Below are 16514 nucleotides of genomic sequence, written 5' to 3' on the forward strand. Positions count from 1 at the left end.
GCCACTCCCTGCCCTAGAACAGCAGCCCAGTCATGGCATCTCCTGCTTTCACATATTCTGCAGCTCTTCCCAACGTTCAAGCAGAAGGATATATCATCACAAGATAGATCGCTAATTATTTGCAGAGTAATTAGCACTAATAATCACATTACTACATGATTAGATTAAATTGATTTTAGTCCTTGCTGCCACCAAAATGAGCATTCCCTAAGCTTTATGCTCTCACCAACACCACAGGGCTATTAACGTTATTCATGTAGCTACACAAACAGGCTGCAGGAACTCATTTAGCTGAAAACAACCTGAGGAGAGGAAACAAGGCAGAAGAAAAAAAAAGGATTTGTTTTCATTCAGATGAGCATCTTAACCTAGCAGCCTTCCTGAATCCTGATGCTACTGCAAAGCAGCAGAGGGTAACATGCAGAGACATGCGAGAAAAGAGTACTACTACACTTTTAGAATGTTCAACTCTTTTTCTAAAAGCAAAGTAATAGTTCATTTTACTTTTGAGACCTTAAGATTGATCTACTCTTCTTGCCCCTCAGTAAAATTCTTGTTGGAAAAAGAACACTACTACTAAGAACAAACCAGTATTCAGGACTATTGTACTCACCACAGGAAAGCAACTGACTGATACAAATTCTGTGGCTTGCTAAAGTAACACAGTTTCAAAATGCAGAATTTGTTTGGCATTTTCTCCGAGAAATCAATAATTAACTACACCAGGACACTTCAGGGAGCAAGGCTCTGCAGTAATTTTTTAATTTGTTTTGCATTAAAGCAGAAGAGCTTTAGCAGTGACCATCTCAGTAATACAACAGAGCACTTTCTAAGCCAGGCAGACATAAGGGAACAACGCAACTGAAAAATTTCAATTGCTCCCATACCATCTTGTACAGTAGACTCCTTTTCTACAACTCTAATAGCTCTTGAAACACACATTTCAAACTAACATCACCTTTCCACAACTACACTAATGAATATTACAAGTTAATATTTAACGGAGATATTCTTTTACCTGCAGACAATGTTATACTAGTTGTTTTCACAGTTAACTTCTGGTTCAGCAGAGGTACTGCTCATGTGTGCTAAGGGTATGAGGTAATATTGAAGTCTCATCACAACAGAGTGCAAGTGGCTCACAGACAGACCTGGATTTATCTGGGGAGGGCAACCTGGGACCCCACAGGTAATGTTACACCTATAAATAGAAGCAAGTAAGGAGCATATGAATATTTCCTGCCCAATGGGACTGTACATGTCTGGTTTACCAGTTCCAAGTTATTTTCAGCTACCTCAAAGTGGGGAAAACGGCATGTGAAGCCAAGAATCTGCAGGGAATGTAACGCAAGGGAAACACCTGTTGTGAGGTCAGATAAAAAACAGAACAAATATACCCACCATGCAAGCTGTGAAAGGTGAGAGGTTGCAGCAGTTTCTAAAGGGAAGACAGCCTTATAAAGGCAGGAGACTTTCTTCACTGGAGATAACTAAAGAGAAGAAAGGGGAAAGCATTCCTTATGGAGCTGAAGAAATTCCAGTGTTACTCCTTTCTTTCTTTCAATAGAAATATTTGCTATAATTAGGAAGTTTTGAATGGTACCCAGAATAAAAATCATTAGCTACTTCTTCTATAAAGGTCTGCTAGGCAAAGACAGGTTCAACTGTATTATGCACCAGCCAAGCTGACAGATAAGTATGCTGCATGATTGCTCACTGTTCCCACTACAAGATGCACTCCTTACAATTAATGGACTTGATGATCTCTATGGGTCCCTTTCAGCTTGAGATATTCTATGATAATGCACCCCATTCAAAAGTAACAAAAGTTTAGTCTAACAGGTGACAATTAGCATACTGGATTTTTACTGACTCAGAACTAGAACACTGGTGTGCTTTTTCCACACCTAGTCCTTAGCTGTTCTAGCTCAAGGTTAGGACTTCTCTGCCTAACAGTATTACTCATATTTCACCATAGCCTATCTTGAACTGGACAGTGTCTTAAGGCCCTATGAGGAAATTCCTTAAAAATCCTTCCATAAATGCAGAATGGAAGACAACAAAACAGCAGTATGTGTTACTTTTCTTCTAGCATTCAAAATTACCCCAGGGATAATGTGGTTAAATCCTATATCCAAAACAAGTGAAAAAACTGCCAGCTGTAATTTAAGTCCCTGAAAGGTATAGAAGGCTCTGAGAAAGGAGTGGACACTGCAGCTAACAAACGGGGTTTTTTATTTGTGAGAAAGCTTCCCTTTCCGTAAGCTAAGGGCATTTCTTCTCACCTCTCACTTGAACGCCTCCGAGCACAAGAAAAACTCTGCCCCCTCAAGAAGTGAAATGTTACCTTTAAACTCTTCAATGAGGACTATTTTCTGTGGAATGTATACCAGTATTCTCTCTGCATTAGAGGTCTGTGTTATTCCAGGATCAGTGTAAGCATCTCTCTCAGTTTCAAACAGCACAGTCTATTGACCTACTAAACCACAAAGTTTATAGTACAGATGTAGTCCAAATAATCATTGCATTTAACAGGTAGTTGTAGGTAAAATATTTTGTTTCTCTCTTCCCTTTTTACATAACAGTTCACAAAAAACACTACAGTACTCGGCCCTCCTCTATTATGAAAAAAGGCATTACAGCATCAGACATCACTGTTAAAGACTAAAAATAACTGACACCATGTCAGGTTTACTAGCATCATTAATGTTTTACTCCTTTTCAACTATGAATTTTAAAACAAGTTAAAAAAGCAAGTTTCATAACTGAAGGAACAATGCCTGTCTTTGTTACTACTTTGAACTTCAAGAGCAGATCAATGCTATTTGTAACACAAAAGTTTGGAATCACTTCCAAAGAGGGTAATATAGATCTCTGGCAATTAAGCAACTCTGATCTCTAGTCAAAATTGCACTGAAAATGTATCCTATGCAAAACAAAAAAGCTCAAAAAAATTAAATTTAAAAAAGAATTTAAAAATTAAAATTAAAAAAAAAATTTAATGGAGAGAACATACTGAAGAAACCATAGTCTTTCACCAATATTGGTATTAATACCACATTCAGTGGAAGGGTAAAAGATATTAATCAATCACAGAAAAGACTTTGGCGCTAAACTAAGCACTGTAACAGGCCAGCAGCTCATTCTTTTCAGCTTTCTTCCTTCAGACTTGACTGGATTTTGAAGCACTTGACTGAACAGAAGGCAGCACCCAGAGAAATTTTGCTGTGTGACCACGTAAGCCTGTAGCTGTTTGTTAATCCGTAATAAATTCACTATTGTTTGTAAGACTCAGCCTCCGGTTTTTTTGTATATTAAGCTCTCTGAGGCGATCAGAGACACTTGGGCTGCTGCTCTACGTCCTATGGCTAGAATTTACCCTTCCCCCCGCCTTTCCAAGGGGCCACAAGCGGAGGAATAAAGCAGACCTCACTCTAAATCGCCTATCAGATAAATGCAACACGAGCTCGAAGGGTGGAGATCTAGGACAGAAGCAACTGTTACTGCTGCCTAATATAACACACTTGCACTTGAAGGATAATTTCTCAGTAATACAAAGTTAAAACACAGAGGGTGTTTCTCACACCAAAGGTAAAGGCAGCACAATGGATAACATGAGACATACAAGGTGAGTATGGAAAGTGCATGAAAAGCTGAAACTGCAGACCAGCACGTTAGCAAAGCAGTTTAGGAATCAGGAAGAAGATCACAGTGGTTTTATTAGTGGTGACATTCTGGAAAGAGTAACACCACTAAGAAACAGATCAACACAATTCATCTGCCAGAGGCGTTGACAGAAACCGGTGTGTTACTGGGAGAGACCTGTTCTCCCATTTTCTGCAGGTTTTTCTTCAGCCCTGCCCTTCTCACACCAGAGACCCAAACAGCTGAAGTTTCCACTGCGAGAAAGGCTGAACAAGTGACATTACCCAAACTTCTGCCTGGGCAGACAAATGTCCTCAGTTTCTGTCTCAAACAGCAAGAAGGATGTTTGCATCCACAACCTAGTTGCTAACAGCAGCTCTAACTTGGACAGAATAAGAAAGGGTCTCTTGGGCCTTCTAGCCTTTCCCCCTTCAAAATACCAACCTTCACCCTTCCTGCCATAATCACACACAAACACCGGCCCCTGTAGAACTCCCAAGGTTTTAAAGGAGAAAACATTAAGAGCATCAGTGGGACAATACTGGGTTTGGTCAGGCAAGGAACATACCAGGAAATAGCTGAGAATGGGCGAGTAATGCACAAATGATTCAGGATCCACTGCCATTACAACAGGGAAACCAGGCAAGTCTTTTTCCACATATGGAGGGACCCACCCACCCTGGGAAAAAAAGTATAGAACAAATGCCAATTTTTTTGTAGCAACTTCAAAAAGCCCAAAATACTTTTCACAAGAAAACCATCACAACATACTGAGAGTTTGGCTAAAGTAAACCTTGATTCTTCTCTGCTTTACAACATAATTCACACAAAATAAGTACAGCTGTTGTAGTGAGGCACTTTGAGTCTTGTCTAAGTCCTGTGTTTGATGTCTTTTTGTAATTACAGTGGCACTTTTTGACACTCCGGCGTTTACTTTTACAAAATCACCATAAGTGACTACCTGCACTTTAAAGTTGCTCTGAAACAAATCAAAATAAGCTCAGCATTTCTATTTTCACAGAGACCTTCTAATAATAGAGTGCAGCCCTCTGACTTACAAGACACAAGGCTTGCAGTACATGGCACATAGACCTCTTCACATGCCACAAATACTGCACTTCCGCTGCTCAGCCTGCTGGAGGAAAACCCAGCCATCGGTATCTACCCCCCAGATACTCAGCATTCCCTCAGTCAGAGCGAGTGAAGGGTCAAGACTCACAAGAAAACATAACTCGGATTGACAACTGGCTCAAGAGTCAGACATCCAGTGTGAAGGTAAGTAACAAGTGCTGCACTTCCACCAGCAAACAGACCAGCTGCAGACAAAGGGCAACACACACACGAGTGATCCTTCTAAATACACCACATCCAGCAACTGCGACAAAATAGTTCACATTGTATTCCAGGCACGTCAGCATTAGAAAAGGAGGTAACCTAGATGGTAAAAATCACGTTCAGGAGCCGGACCGAACTGCTGTAAAGAGGAAACTAAGGGCAGCAAGTTATCACTGCAACACTACTTTGCTGAAGCATAAACCTACTGCTCATGCGATTTGGAAGCATAATTATTCACAGTTCACCTGAGTGCAGGTCGCCAGCACAATTCATGCAAGAAGTAACAGAGAATATCTTGCTTGGAATACTGGTAGCACATCAGGTCACTCCCATCAACTGCATCTCCCTCTCCTGCACTGTGGTTTCCAGACCTAAAACCAGCAGCAAAGCGCTTTCTACCTTCTGTCTGTGTGTAATTAGCACTATTAATCCCAGGCTATCCGAGCCCCCTGGCGTGGCTCTGATTTGGCGTTAATCTCTGCCGAGGTCTCTTCTTCCTCCCCACAGAAAGCCATTTAAACCTTGGCACGCCGTTCGGTTTAAAGTGATGTTCTGTCGCAGAGGGATTAGCCCCACACTGCACGGGTGGGGAGCACAGCGAGCTGCCACACCTGGCCTGCCCATACCCGCAGAAAAGGAACGAAAAGTTACTTTTCCAGAGAGCCATCGCTCGGGACAAGGCGAGGGCTCCCGTGCAGCCCTTCCTGCCCCCGGGCGCAGGCGGCTGCACCCGGAGACGCCCGGCTCCGAGCTCCAGCCGCCCTCCCGTCCCCGCCAGCACGAACTGATTAGTCATTTGCGCCGCCCGCGGGGCTCGGGCCGCCCGGGAGCGGGGCCGCCACGGCCCGGAGAGCTCCGGAGGGAGCGACGGGGGGGCCCCACTCACCCCATGAGCCAGTCCATGGCTGGGTCCCGCCGCGCCGGGAAGCTCCCGCGGCCGCCGACTCGCTGCTCACCGCCCGCTCATGTGGGCCGGGGCCGCCGCGGGCTCCTCCCGCGCTCGGTGTGTCCGCGGGTCCCCCTCCCGGCCGGTCCGTCGGTCGGTCGGTCCGTCGGTCCCTCCCCGGGCGCGGGCGGGGCAGCCCCGGGTGCCCCCCCCGGGCGGACACTCGCGCACCGCCGCGGCCGGAAGTAAACACACCGCGCGGCGCAACCCGGAAGCGGCCCCTCGACGCCCCGCCCCCTGCGCGGGGCACGCCGGGAGTTGTATTCCGGGCGCGCCTGGCGGCGCTGAGGGGACCGAGGGGAGTGGGATTTTCGAGGGCTCTCCGGGATGGGGACTCCCAGTGTCACTCGTCCCCCTCCGCGGAGGTTTCACTGTCCGCGCCTCAGCGGCTCAGTTTCCCTGAGGGCAGCCCCGACGAGATCACACCTCTAGGCAGAACGTGTTAATTGGAGAAGGTGGTGAGAGCCTACCTGGTGCTCCCACAGGCCCGCAGGCACTGACCCACGGCCGTCGTGCGCGGAGGCCGCTGTCCTCTAGTGTCTTCGGCAACCCGAGGTTGTCCCAGAGCCGTAGGAGTGGGACACAGGCTGGACACCTCCGTCAGCAGCCTTGTCCCTTATGCTACAGAAGCACAGAAGCAATTAAGATGGAAAATACCTCCGAGATCATCGAGTCCAACCTGTGACCAAACACCACCCTGTCAACCAGACCACGGCACTCAGTGCCACGTCCAGTCTTTCCTTAAACACCTTCAGGGATGGTGACTCCACCACCTCCCTGGGCAGCCCATTCCAATGTCTAATCGTCCTTTCTGTGAAGAGATTCCTCCTAATGTGCAATCTAAACCTTCCCCGGTGCAGCTTGAGACTATGTCGTCTTGTCCTGTCTCTAGCTGTCTGTTGAAGGTTGCACTTTTTGCTACAGAATGTCCTCTTTGACTCAAAATCCTTCCACTCTCTGTTCCTCTAGTTGCAAAAATGACCAGACAGCTACCAGAGGGACAATACTTATTCCCAGGCAGCCCAACACCGCAGCTCTTTGAGATTTAAACAACTCTAATTGTTTTAAAGGTAAATCCTATCCATGCAGATCATTGAGGTGCAGCATTTCCAGAGGCTCTGTGAAACCGATGTCCTCCTGACCGACTTCCCAGATCAGTAGCACCTGCTCAGGTGGAGATGTTTGCAGAGGCAGAGCTGGGGTGATTGCATACTTTGGGCACTGTATTAATTATGTGTTATGGGAGAGTAATGGTTACTTCATTGGACTCCCTGCAGTCACCAGCTTTCTGAGGGAAGGACCTTCTTTCAAAGACTGTTTGAGCCATCACCTTCCTCCTCTGCCCTGCTTCCTCCACCCTGCCATGCTGGGGGCTCCAAACATCTCCCCAGCCCTGTGGTCCTCTGCATGTGAGTGTCCCCAGGGCCCCTCATCCCACAGGCACCCACTTGTGGCCATACTTGTTCAGGGAGGGTGAGTCAGTCCACCACGCTGACTCTGATGATAGTTCCAACAAAGCAGTGTTATCCTGGGGCTACTACTGCACTGCAAGGGGGTGTTAGGGTCTGAATTAATAATAATGTGTCTTGATCGTGGTTGTTTTGTATCTCTCTGTCTTGAGGAAAGGCCCTAGAGTTATTTTGTATTAAAAACGTATTGCGCTGTAGTTTTTGGAACAGACCTTCCTCTGTAATCTGCTGGGGATCCCTTTGCACAATATGTAACTGCTTTATTTTGCCATTCTCCTACAACTAGACTTCAGCCTGAGAATTTTCTGGGTATACGGCAGTGTAATATAAGAAATGGAAGGCCATAACTGGAAAATGTATGTTGTCTGTGTTCAAATGGAGCATTTATCTTTAACACCTGCATTTTATCTTTGAATCGTTTATACTTTGACTTATCTTTGCATTTAGAAAATGTAGCAGAGGAAAGGAAAGAGGTCTTGCAGCAAAACTGCACATCTTTACTGAGTGACTGGGACAAGGATATTTTGCAATGTTTAAAATACCAGATCAAACCACCTGCAGAAAATAACTATCCTTTATGCAGACACTTGATCCAGTCATTGTCTGCAAACATTTGAGAACAGATGTCCCTCATCTGAATTATGTTTTCTTGTTGCCTGTTGTTAGGAGTATTTTTAGCAGGGCGTTAGAGGATGAGCTCCGTCCAAATTTATTGTGTGATACACTGTACCAGGAGTAGGGTGTTTAGTCACATGACACATGTTTAAAGGAGGGATGACTTCTGATACAATGAGTTTGTCATGTCAGACTAGCTGTTTTCCTACTGGTTGTATCGAGGAAAATATACGGCAACTGGCACTAGGAGAATTACTGGTGCAAAAGAAAACTCGGACAAGGAACATCTATTTCATTAATCTTTTGTATCACACTTTCCAGTGGCACAAGGCATTTATCTATATCTCACCTAAGGTGATTATTTTGTAATTTTTTTTTCCACTGACGTTACACTTACTTTTTTTTCTTCTTCTCCCCTCAGCCACTGGATACCGCAGAAGTCTGTCTGGCAGACCAAGCATTTCACATTCATCCTGGTTCAGTCAGGTCCCTCTGTGAGCAGCTCTGAAGAGCAAAGGATGTGCCAGTCCCAGAGCAGTCTCCAGTGCAACTTCACTTCTGTGTCTACACCCTCTATAAAGTGCATCACAGCGATTATTCATTTGATAATAGCAAGCCTGGCAGGCTGTGGGGCTCTTTCGTGCTAAGCCCTATGCACATGCACAAAGAAAGGCTGCTCCTTGTTCAGGGCAACAGGCTTTTGAGACCCTGTAGGACATGAATATAAGGTGCTTAACAAGAGATAGTCCTTGGCATACAGATGTGTTAGGAAGTGCAGAGGATAGGGGAGGTTTATGATGCCCGACGTTGGAGGGTTTTGCATCAACTCTTCCCTGGATTACTGTCCCACAGCTTACTTGTGTCTGACAGGATTTAAAATGCAAGACTATTGACAGTCTAGGCAGAAGGTGCACCCTGAGGGCTTGCAGGATCTGGACTGTAGGGCTTTTGGCCTGCGGTGCATTCACTCGCTCCTCTCCTCCTCGTTCTGCCACCCATATCCCCTACCCTGGCTAGCACAAGAGGAGCCAAAAAAGTGCATGCCCTGCTCCTCCTGGCCTCCAGGTATAGGGTGGCTTTGTTGCCAGGTGTTCCTTAACAGCACCAGAGCTCTTTAGAAACTAATGGGAGGCTGGAGGGGATCCACGCAGACCAGACCACAGGAGCTGGGACAGACAAACATTCTCACATGAGGATTTGGTAGCCATGTAAAGTTCTGCAGAGCTCATTGTAAAAGCCAAGGTACAAGACAGCATGGACCTGAGGGCTGTCCTCATCTATCAGAGGGCTCTGTTATGTCCCATAAGCCCTGAAGAAAGACACTGCAGTCCCCAGACTGGCTCAGCACTGGCTGAGGATTGCCTTGGAATTGCAAGTGTGAACATTTACTTCCTTATTTTTCTCCCACGGTTCTCATGACTAGATCTGTGCAAAACAGGACATCTGATAGCTGCACAGACGATGTCTGCCATATATACCTGATTTTCATCTCGGCTTTAGTCGGCTTGCTTTGCCTGTCTCATGATAAAGCAGTGCCGCAGAGGGCAAGCAGCTATGAGGAAGTAGTCAAGGCACCAGTCTCTCTGCTGCTCTGTCCCTTTACTGCTTCAGATTTAATTGTCATTACCTCCTGCAGTGGCAAAAGTGCAGTACACAGGTGGGCAAACACTGCCTTGCATGGCCAAGCACTAAGGAGTGTGAGTGAACTTTGCTCCCTTATTGGCTTTATCGCCTCAGAAGCACCTGTCCCTCCCTCACCACCGAATATTGGTGTGGGGCCAGGCAGCTCATATCTGATAACTTGACATCAGCTCTGCATGTTTCCTCTTCTCTCCTTGTGGTAGTGCTGAAGGAACGGAGGAAAGAAAGCATTGCTCAGGGCTGTATGAGTTTTCCATCTCTTGATTTGAGGCAGTGTCATTCCCATGGAACTCATCTTACCCTGGGCAGCTGAGAGGCCTCAGCAGGCAGAGATGTGAACTCCTTTGCCGACCTGAGGCATTTCCAGTGGGTGACAGAGAAGCAGAGCAGGTGATGGCTGCCCTGACACAGAGGGGGTGTGACATTTTTCAGCAAGCTGCAAATCTGCTGCTCTGATCTGGTGCTTCAGCAACAGGAGGAGATACACCCTATGCAGGGTATCTCCAGGAGATGTGGCAGACTGATGGGCTTGGGATCAAAATGGTTCTATTTGTGAAGCTCTGAATGTGGGACTGGCTCTTTAAGTCAAAAACATCCACATACTCCTTCTCTGAGACAAAACGTCTTTGTCCCTGTGCATGAAATATATTATGGTTCAAATTCCTGCAGAGTCATTAGAAAAAGCAAAGTGCATGAGTCTGACAGCGTGGGCCTGCCTGCAACCCTGAATGTGATTATTAATCATGCTGGATATTAATAACAACATCTCTTCTTGGTTGGAACATTTGATTTTTTTATAAATAAACACTGTGAGTGGTTATAAATATTGATTTCTGCCAGTAATAGTAAGATGTTTTAGATATAGTCTTCCAAAAAGACAATCAATCCTGCTGAGGACCAGACTGGAAAAAATAAATGGCATTTTGGGTCCTGAACTAGCTGGGAAATATGGCTTTTTTTCAGATGTCTGAGAGAGGGCTGAAGCTTCAGGGAGGAGGGCTGAAAAATCTATCCTTGGTGGTCTGTGTTTCCAGAGATGCTGACAAAAGTTCAATCTCTCTCTCCCAGTCACAAAACAGAAGTATTAGGCATTTCCTCTTTTAGACAACTTGTGAGTGGTTGTTAAAACACAAGACTGGTGGTGACTTGGTTTTATTTTTCCCCCCACTAATTAGGTATTACTGAGCAATGCCTGCCTTAAACCTCAGTTTCCACATCTGGAAAATGAAAAAACCCACTTCCCTCTGCATTAAGTCTTGTGGGAAATGATGTGTAAATGCTGATTGCTTAGGAGTGCTAACAATTAGGTAGATTTCCCTGTTCCTCCAAGTGGGGCATACAAAAATTATGGTAAAGTGAATTGAACAGTAGCCAAGAGAGTCTTAGTTTCAGCTGGGAAGCTTAGGAAATGCAGATGGACACTCATGGGGTCGGTATGCCTGGGCTGACTTGCATGTGTCAGAGATCTGTAAGGCAGATGAGTGTGGGTTTCCTTTTGCCCCTGTGCTGGCAACACCTTGTCATTGTAGACAAGCTGTAACCAAACTGACACTCCCATGTTGCCTGACCAATACCAGCCAATTTGAATGGCCCCTTGGAAAGGGGAAGTAGGAACTTCCAACACACCAGCTGTGTTGTAGTTGGTGCTGCTTTTCTTTACTGGTAAGCTCTTCCCTGAGTGTATCTTAACTCACTGCCTGTGTTGGAGTGGAGAAAAGGGCACAGGGTGAAAAGTATTTTTAAGCTTAGAGAGGGATGTCCACTGTGTGGTTGGGTGGTAGGCTACCTATAAGCAAAAGATGTTGCATGTAACTGAAAGCCAGGGCTTGTCCATCCCCACTGGTTTTGCAGGAAAATGGAGAAAGTGCCAGAAATTCTTTGCATTATTTTCCTAATGCTGCATCTCTCTTCTAGATGGCAAAACTCCCCCTGGGCCTCCACCTCTAAAAAACCCAGCAGGCTGCAAAGAGCCTGCAAGACTTTTTTAGAGTCCTAGGTGCTTTTAACCACTCCTTGACATTATTTGCAAAGGCAAGGAACAACTATCTGGCATGTCTTGTCCTCTGGTACAACTACACACGTGCAGCAGTTCACCACATAACCTCCAAAGTGCCCTGAGAGCCTGTGTCACCTCTCCTGCAGAGCAAGGAGATGGGCACCCCACCTGCACACGCTTCTCATGGAAGGTGAGAGTTTGCCCCCATAGCCAAATGCCCACATGGAAGCAGCCCTGGATTTGTAAGTCACGGGATGATGGTCAGACTCGTGGCGGGATCGCCCCCAGGGGGTTGCTTTGCGGGTCCTGCACGCCCAGCTCGGAGCGACTTGTGAGCCCTCGACCTGCTTAGGTAAGGTGGTTGCGAGGGAGCGGTGGGCAGGGTCCGCCCGGCCGCCCTGTGACCCCTCTCCCGCTGAGGTGGACATCAGGACGGGGGCTCAGCATCTCGTAGGCATTGTCCAGCCCCGTGCGGGGTTGGTGCCTGCAGTACAAATGAGGCCTCCAATGGCTGCATTAAAGTGTTCCCAGCCCCCACCGATTACAAAGGGTGCCTGGCAGAACAGGAGTCTGTTTGTCTGCTGTGCTCTGCGCAAACAGTCGCTTCTGTAAATACATCTCACATGAGCAATTAGCCCCGACAATAAAGAGGTCCCGTCTCTGCCTAACCGTTCGGGGAACCTGCTCTTCACCGGGCACCGAGAGCGGCTCAAACAGCTAGATCTACCCCGCCTTCCCTGGGAGACCACAGGTCTGGGTCAGCAACGCATCCCCTCTTTTCTGCTTCAGCCGTCTTGGCTGGATCTCGGTGCCTCGGTGCGACATGTGTGATGTGACAGCTCTCAAAACAGCCCCCGGATGATAACTGAGCACCCAGCAGCGTGGGGCTGCTCAGGGAGGGGGCACACATTGCTCTTCAGCTCCTGTGACACCCTGGGTGCAGGGACAAGTTATTTTAAGGGTGCAGGAAATATTATGCTGTGAAATTGAAGCTGGCTCCCACTGTGCTTGGAAACCACCCAGCCCGGTTCAGCAGCCATTCTTATCGCTGACTAAATGTACTTGTAATTATTTCTCCTCTCCCTCCTTCCTCACGTTGCTAGCATTTTTCTCCTCTTTCATCTTGCACAATTAAATCTGAAAACCAACCCAGGAAGAGTACTGATCAGTTATTATTCATGCATATTTGCAATGCCAGGTAGAGGCCTCAGCTGGACAGCAGGGCTGTCCGTGCCAGGCTCTGGTCAGAGCAAAAATCCACAAAGAGAATTATTAGAATCAAAGCCCTGGAAGTCCTGGCCCCACATCTGGAGGGGAGATGTCAAATGTGATGAACATATTGCAGGCAATGTGCCTTGATGCACAAGCCTGTTCTCTTTACAGTGCACTCTGTGCTAGAAGAGAAAAGGGGAAGGGGGAAGAGGCAGGGAGAGGTGGAAGTGAGATGGTCACTCCCAAGCATTGGACAACCTGCTGCCTGATGTCTAACTGTCCTGTGTTCCACATCACTGTTGCGGAGGGAAAGGGAGCTTTTGCTAACATTGCTGTTATCTTTCGTTTCCAGCCCTGATGCATGAATACAGTTCATCTTCTCCAAAACTTTCCATCAGTAAACACATCTTTTTTGGGGTGCAGAAATTGAAGCTGAAGTGTTCCTATACTGCTATCCTTGTTCCTACGCTGATATCACTGGAGTCCAGCTCCAAGAAGACAGACTTGTGCAAAAAAACCTCCAGAAGAAACAGAGATGCTTGTTAATGTATTTGGGAACAGCTGAATATATAGTATATCAGTATTTGTGTATCAGTATTTGTAACTGAGCAATAAGGCTCTATTCCCTGTCTGTGAGGTGAAGCAAGAAGCCAGTGCGATCCCTGGTGCCAGCCTGCTGTCCTCCACATCCTAAGAAGACTCAATGGCACCATCTGATGGCTGAGGGGAAATATTCATATTCGTGAATATTCATTCATTCAAAGCTATTCCCAATCAGTAACAGGGTTTCTAGGTGCAGATAGATTAGTGGTCTTTCAAGGAGGCTTTGGGAGGGATTCAGGAGTGTTGAGAGGTGACATGGTTTGGCCTGCGTGGGGAGAAAGCTACCCTCTTCCTCGCTTGGCTCCTCCAGTGCTGACACAGGAGAAGCAGCAGCACTTCAGAGTAGGTATGTGGAAAATGGGTGTGACAGCCAATTTGCAGGGCACAATCACAAAAATGTAAGCTCACTGCTGAGGCTCCGCAAAACCAGCTCAGAGCAGAGTGCAGTGTGCCAGAATTGGTGTGCTGGTAGAAACAAAATAATACCCGTGCCAAAGCAGCCCGGACAAGGCAAGGCTGAGCTTTTGCTGGAGCTGACGGGGAGGATTTGGGGTGCATAGATGGCCCTGTTAGTGCAGGTGGTTCAGACCAATGAGGATTTGTTTGGTAAGTGCATTCTATTGATTTTTCTATGTATAGGAAGTGTTGATTTCTCCAGCAAAGGCTGTAAATGAAGGTCGGGTTTATTCCATGTCTACTTTGCAGTATTAGCAATGGAAGGTGACCTGTCCTCTTTCTCCTCTGACTCTGACAACTGCAAGGGAAGTAAGTACAAGGAGTTAGCTAAATTTTGCCCCCCCCCCCCCCCCCCCCGTAACCTGCTATTATGTGAAATCCAGGAGGATAGAGTGATGGGTAGGAAACCTTCACCCAGGGCAATTTCCTCAGATTTGTTGGGATACAATGGTGCTATGAATGAGTCATCACTTAAAACAGATACCACCGTTTGTTACCTCAGGACCATGATTTGTGTACATGGAGCCAGCTGAAACAACTCCTTGGAGTTTGTCTTCGTGAGAATACAGAAGTACACCCACTAGTCTTTTCATGGGATCAGGCCTGTACTCCAAGCTGAGCATCCTATCTGCAAAACTGGGGCTGCATGAGCAGTTTTAAAGGAAGAGATGAAAACCTCTGTGCTGGGCACAGTGGGGATTTTGCTGAGTGGAGGTTTCCTCAGAGCATCCACAGGCTCCAAGGCTCTATTGTCCAGAAAACACACCCAAAAATGAGGGACTTCTCTCTGCTTGTCCTAATCCGTCTCCAGGGAAAACCACAGCCACTACCAAATCCCTCCCAGGTCTGTGATGGGGGCTGTAGCAAGGTGTGAGTTTTCCTCCATCTGCAAGTGGTCACTCCTTCCCACACACTGCCAGCCTCAGCTCGCCTGGCCAGGGCACTGGGTGGTTGTTGGTCTGCCCATTTTTTAATCCGGCTCAAAGGGTGGAGCTGATAGATGCAAGGGAGGGCTTGATCTCAATCTGCTTCTGGCAGCCAGCACTAGTGCTAATGTTTGCAATCGCTCATTAGTCATTTATGGAGTGCACCCAGGCACCTGAAAGTCTTCCTGGGGATGTGGGGAGAGTGAGGGAACTCATAAGGGGCTGGGCAGCAAGTTGTTTGCTTCATACCTAGGAAAGAAGCCCAGAGCAGATGATGTGATTTCTGGCTGTAGCTCCACCAGTCTTGTTCGATGCCCCAGCTGCTCAATGTGAATCCTCACCATGCCAAGTGGTTGCTTGGGCAAGGTGAACCTAAGCAGGTGGGAAAAGCGGCCTGAGGGGTGCAGGATTGTCCTTCAGGGGTAGCAGGATGCTGCCGAGTTGATCATTACCCTGAGTAAGAGTAAGACTTACCTGCTTGTGCCATCAGGGTGCAGTCACCTGTTAACCAGCTGATGCAAGTCATGCTGGCAGCTCTGAAACATGGGAAAGGATGGAGAGGACACTTCCATGGACACAGCCCCTTCAAAAAGTCCATGCCAATGATGAGCAAAGACCACGTAGGGTGGGTTCCCATGCAAGGCACCAAGCTTCCCCTCCCTTAACCTGTAATCCTAACCTTGAGGAAAATGTCCTCCCCTTCCTCCGCTGAGGAAGACTCAGAGGATGAATAAAGCACACAGTCAACCAAAGCAAACAGGTGGTTCTGGCCTGGACAAATCCCTGGTCCTCTCACTGCAGTCCTGGCTTCTTTTCCCTTAACTCCCAGTTTCAAGGTCCCTCAGAAAAGCATTCCTGGAGGTTGCAGAGAAGAAACAAGGAGAGGAGAGGCAAAGAGGTTTCCTGAAACCAAAGGCCTTAGGTGGATGTGTAAGAGGCATGGATCAATAGCTGCACTTCTGAGAGCCTCCAGACTCCCTGGATCAGTGATAATAGCAGGCTGAGCTCATTGCTAATAGCTTTGGTGGGTGTGAGAGCCAAGGGCAACCCCTCTGCTTCTAAGAAAGCTTTGATTCTGTCCCTGTGGCTCTGTCAGCAGCACTGCCTGGTGCAGGAGAAGCAGGAGGATTCTTTTTCATTACTTCTCTGTGCATGGACCCTTTTTTTGGTGAGGAGGGATATCAAGGCTTGGTCTTTGGCTGGTGCTATCAAATGCACAGTAGAGCTGGTGAAACTGCAGAGGTTATCAGAGCTAAATGACTCCCTGCTGTGATCTGGGTTATCTTGCTGACTGTAACCCCTTTAATCCACTCTGATATAAAAATACCCCAAGGAAGGATGATTCCCCTGCACAAGAAGGTTATTTCTCTTCCTAAGAGATCTCCATACTCCCTCTGCTGCTCTGCCAGGCATCTGATTACCTGGCTTTGAAGTGGTGAAAGGGACATGCCTGTGGGGCTGGCGTGAAACCAATAGCCGTTTGGAGTCCATGGCCAGGGCCGGGTGCAGAAGGCACCTAAGCCTCAGCTTTTCCTCTTCACTGACTGTTCCTGCTTTGCCTGGCAGAGTTTGCCTCCCCCACGCAAGCCTTGAACCCAGTGCTGCAGTATGGAGAACCAGGGGAATGTGCTTAATAGGATTTTCAGAGGAATACCAAATTTTCCTTTTTC

At 47.1% G+C, this 16514-nt stretch overlaps 1 protein-coding gene across 1 annotated transcript in view; it reads right to left on the reverse strand.

Moving 5' to 3' along the window:
• The window catches only part of MOB2 (MOB kinase activator 2), a 124139-nt gene extending 118108 nt beyond the window's left edge, over positions 1 to 6031 (reverse strand). The window contains exon 1 of the mRNA XM_051804097.1: positions 5867 to 6031. Within this exon, the coding sequence (XP_051660057.1) occupies positions 5867 to 5883 (17 nt within the window). The 5' untranslated portion in view covers positions 5884 to 6031. The remainder of the gene's footprint in view (positions 1 to 5866) is intronic.
• Between the last annotated feature and the right edge of the window lie 10483 nt (positions 6032 to 16514).

The sequence above is a fragment of the Manacus candei genome, unplaced genomic scaffold (assembly GCF_025592945.1).
Source record: "Manacus candei isolate 608988 ecotype Guabito, Panama unplaced genomic scaffold, ASM2559294v1 h1tg000060l, whole genome shotgun sequence".
NCBI classification, from domain to species: Eukaryota; Metazoa; Chordata; class Aves; order Passeriformes; family Pipridae; genus Manacus; species Manacus candei.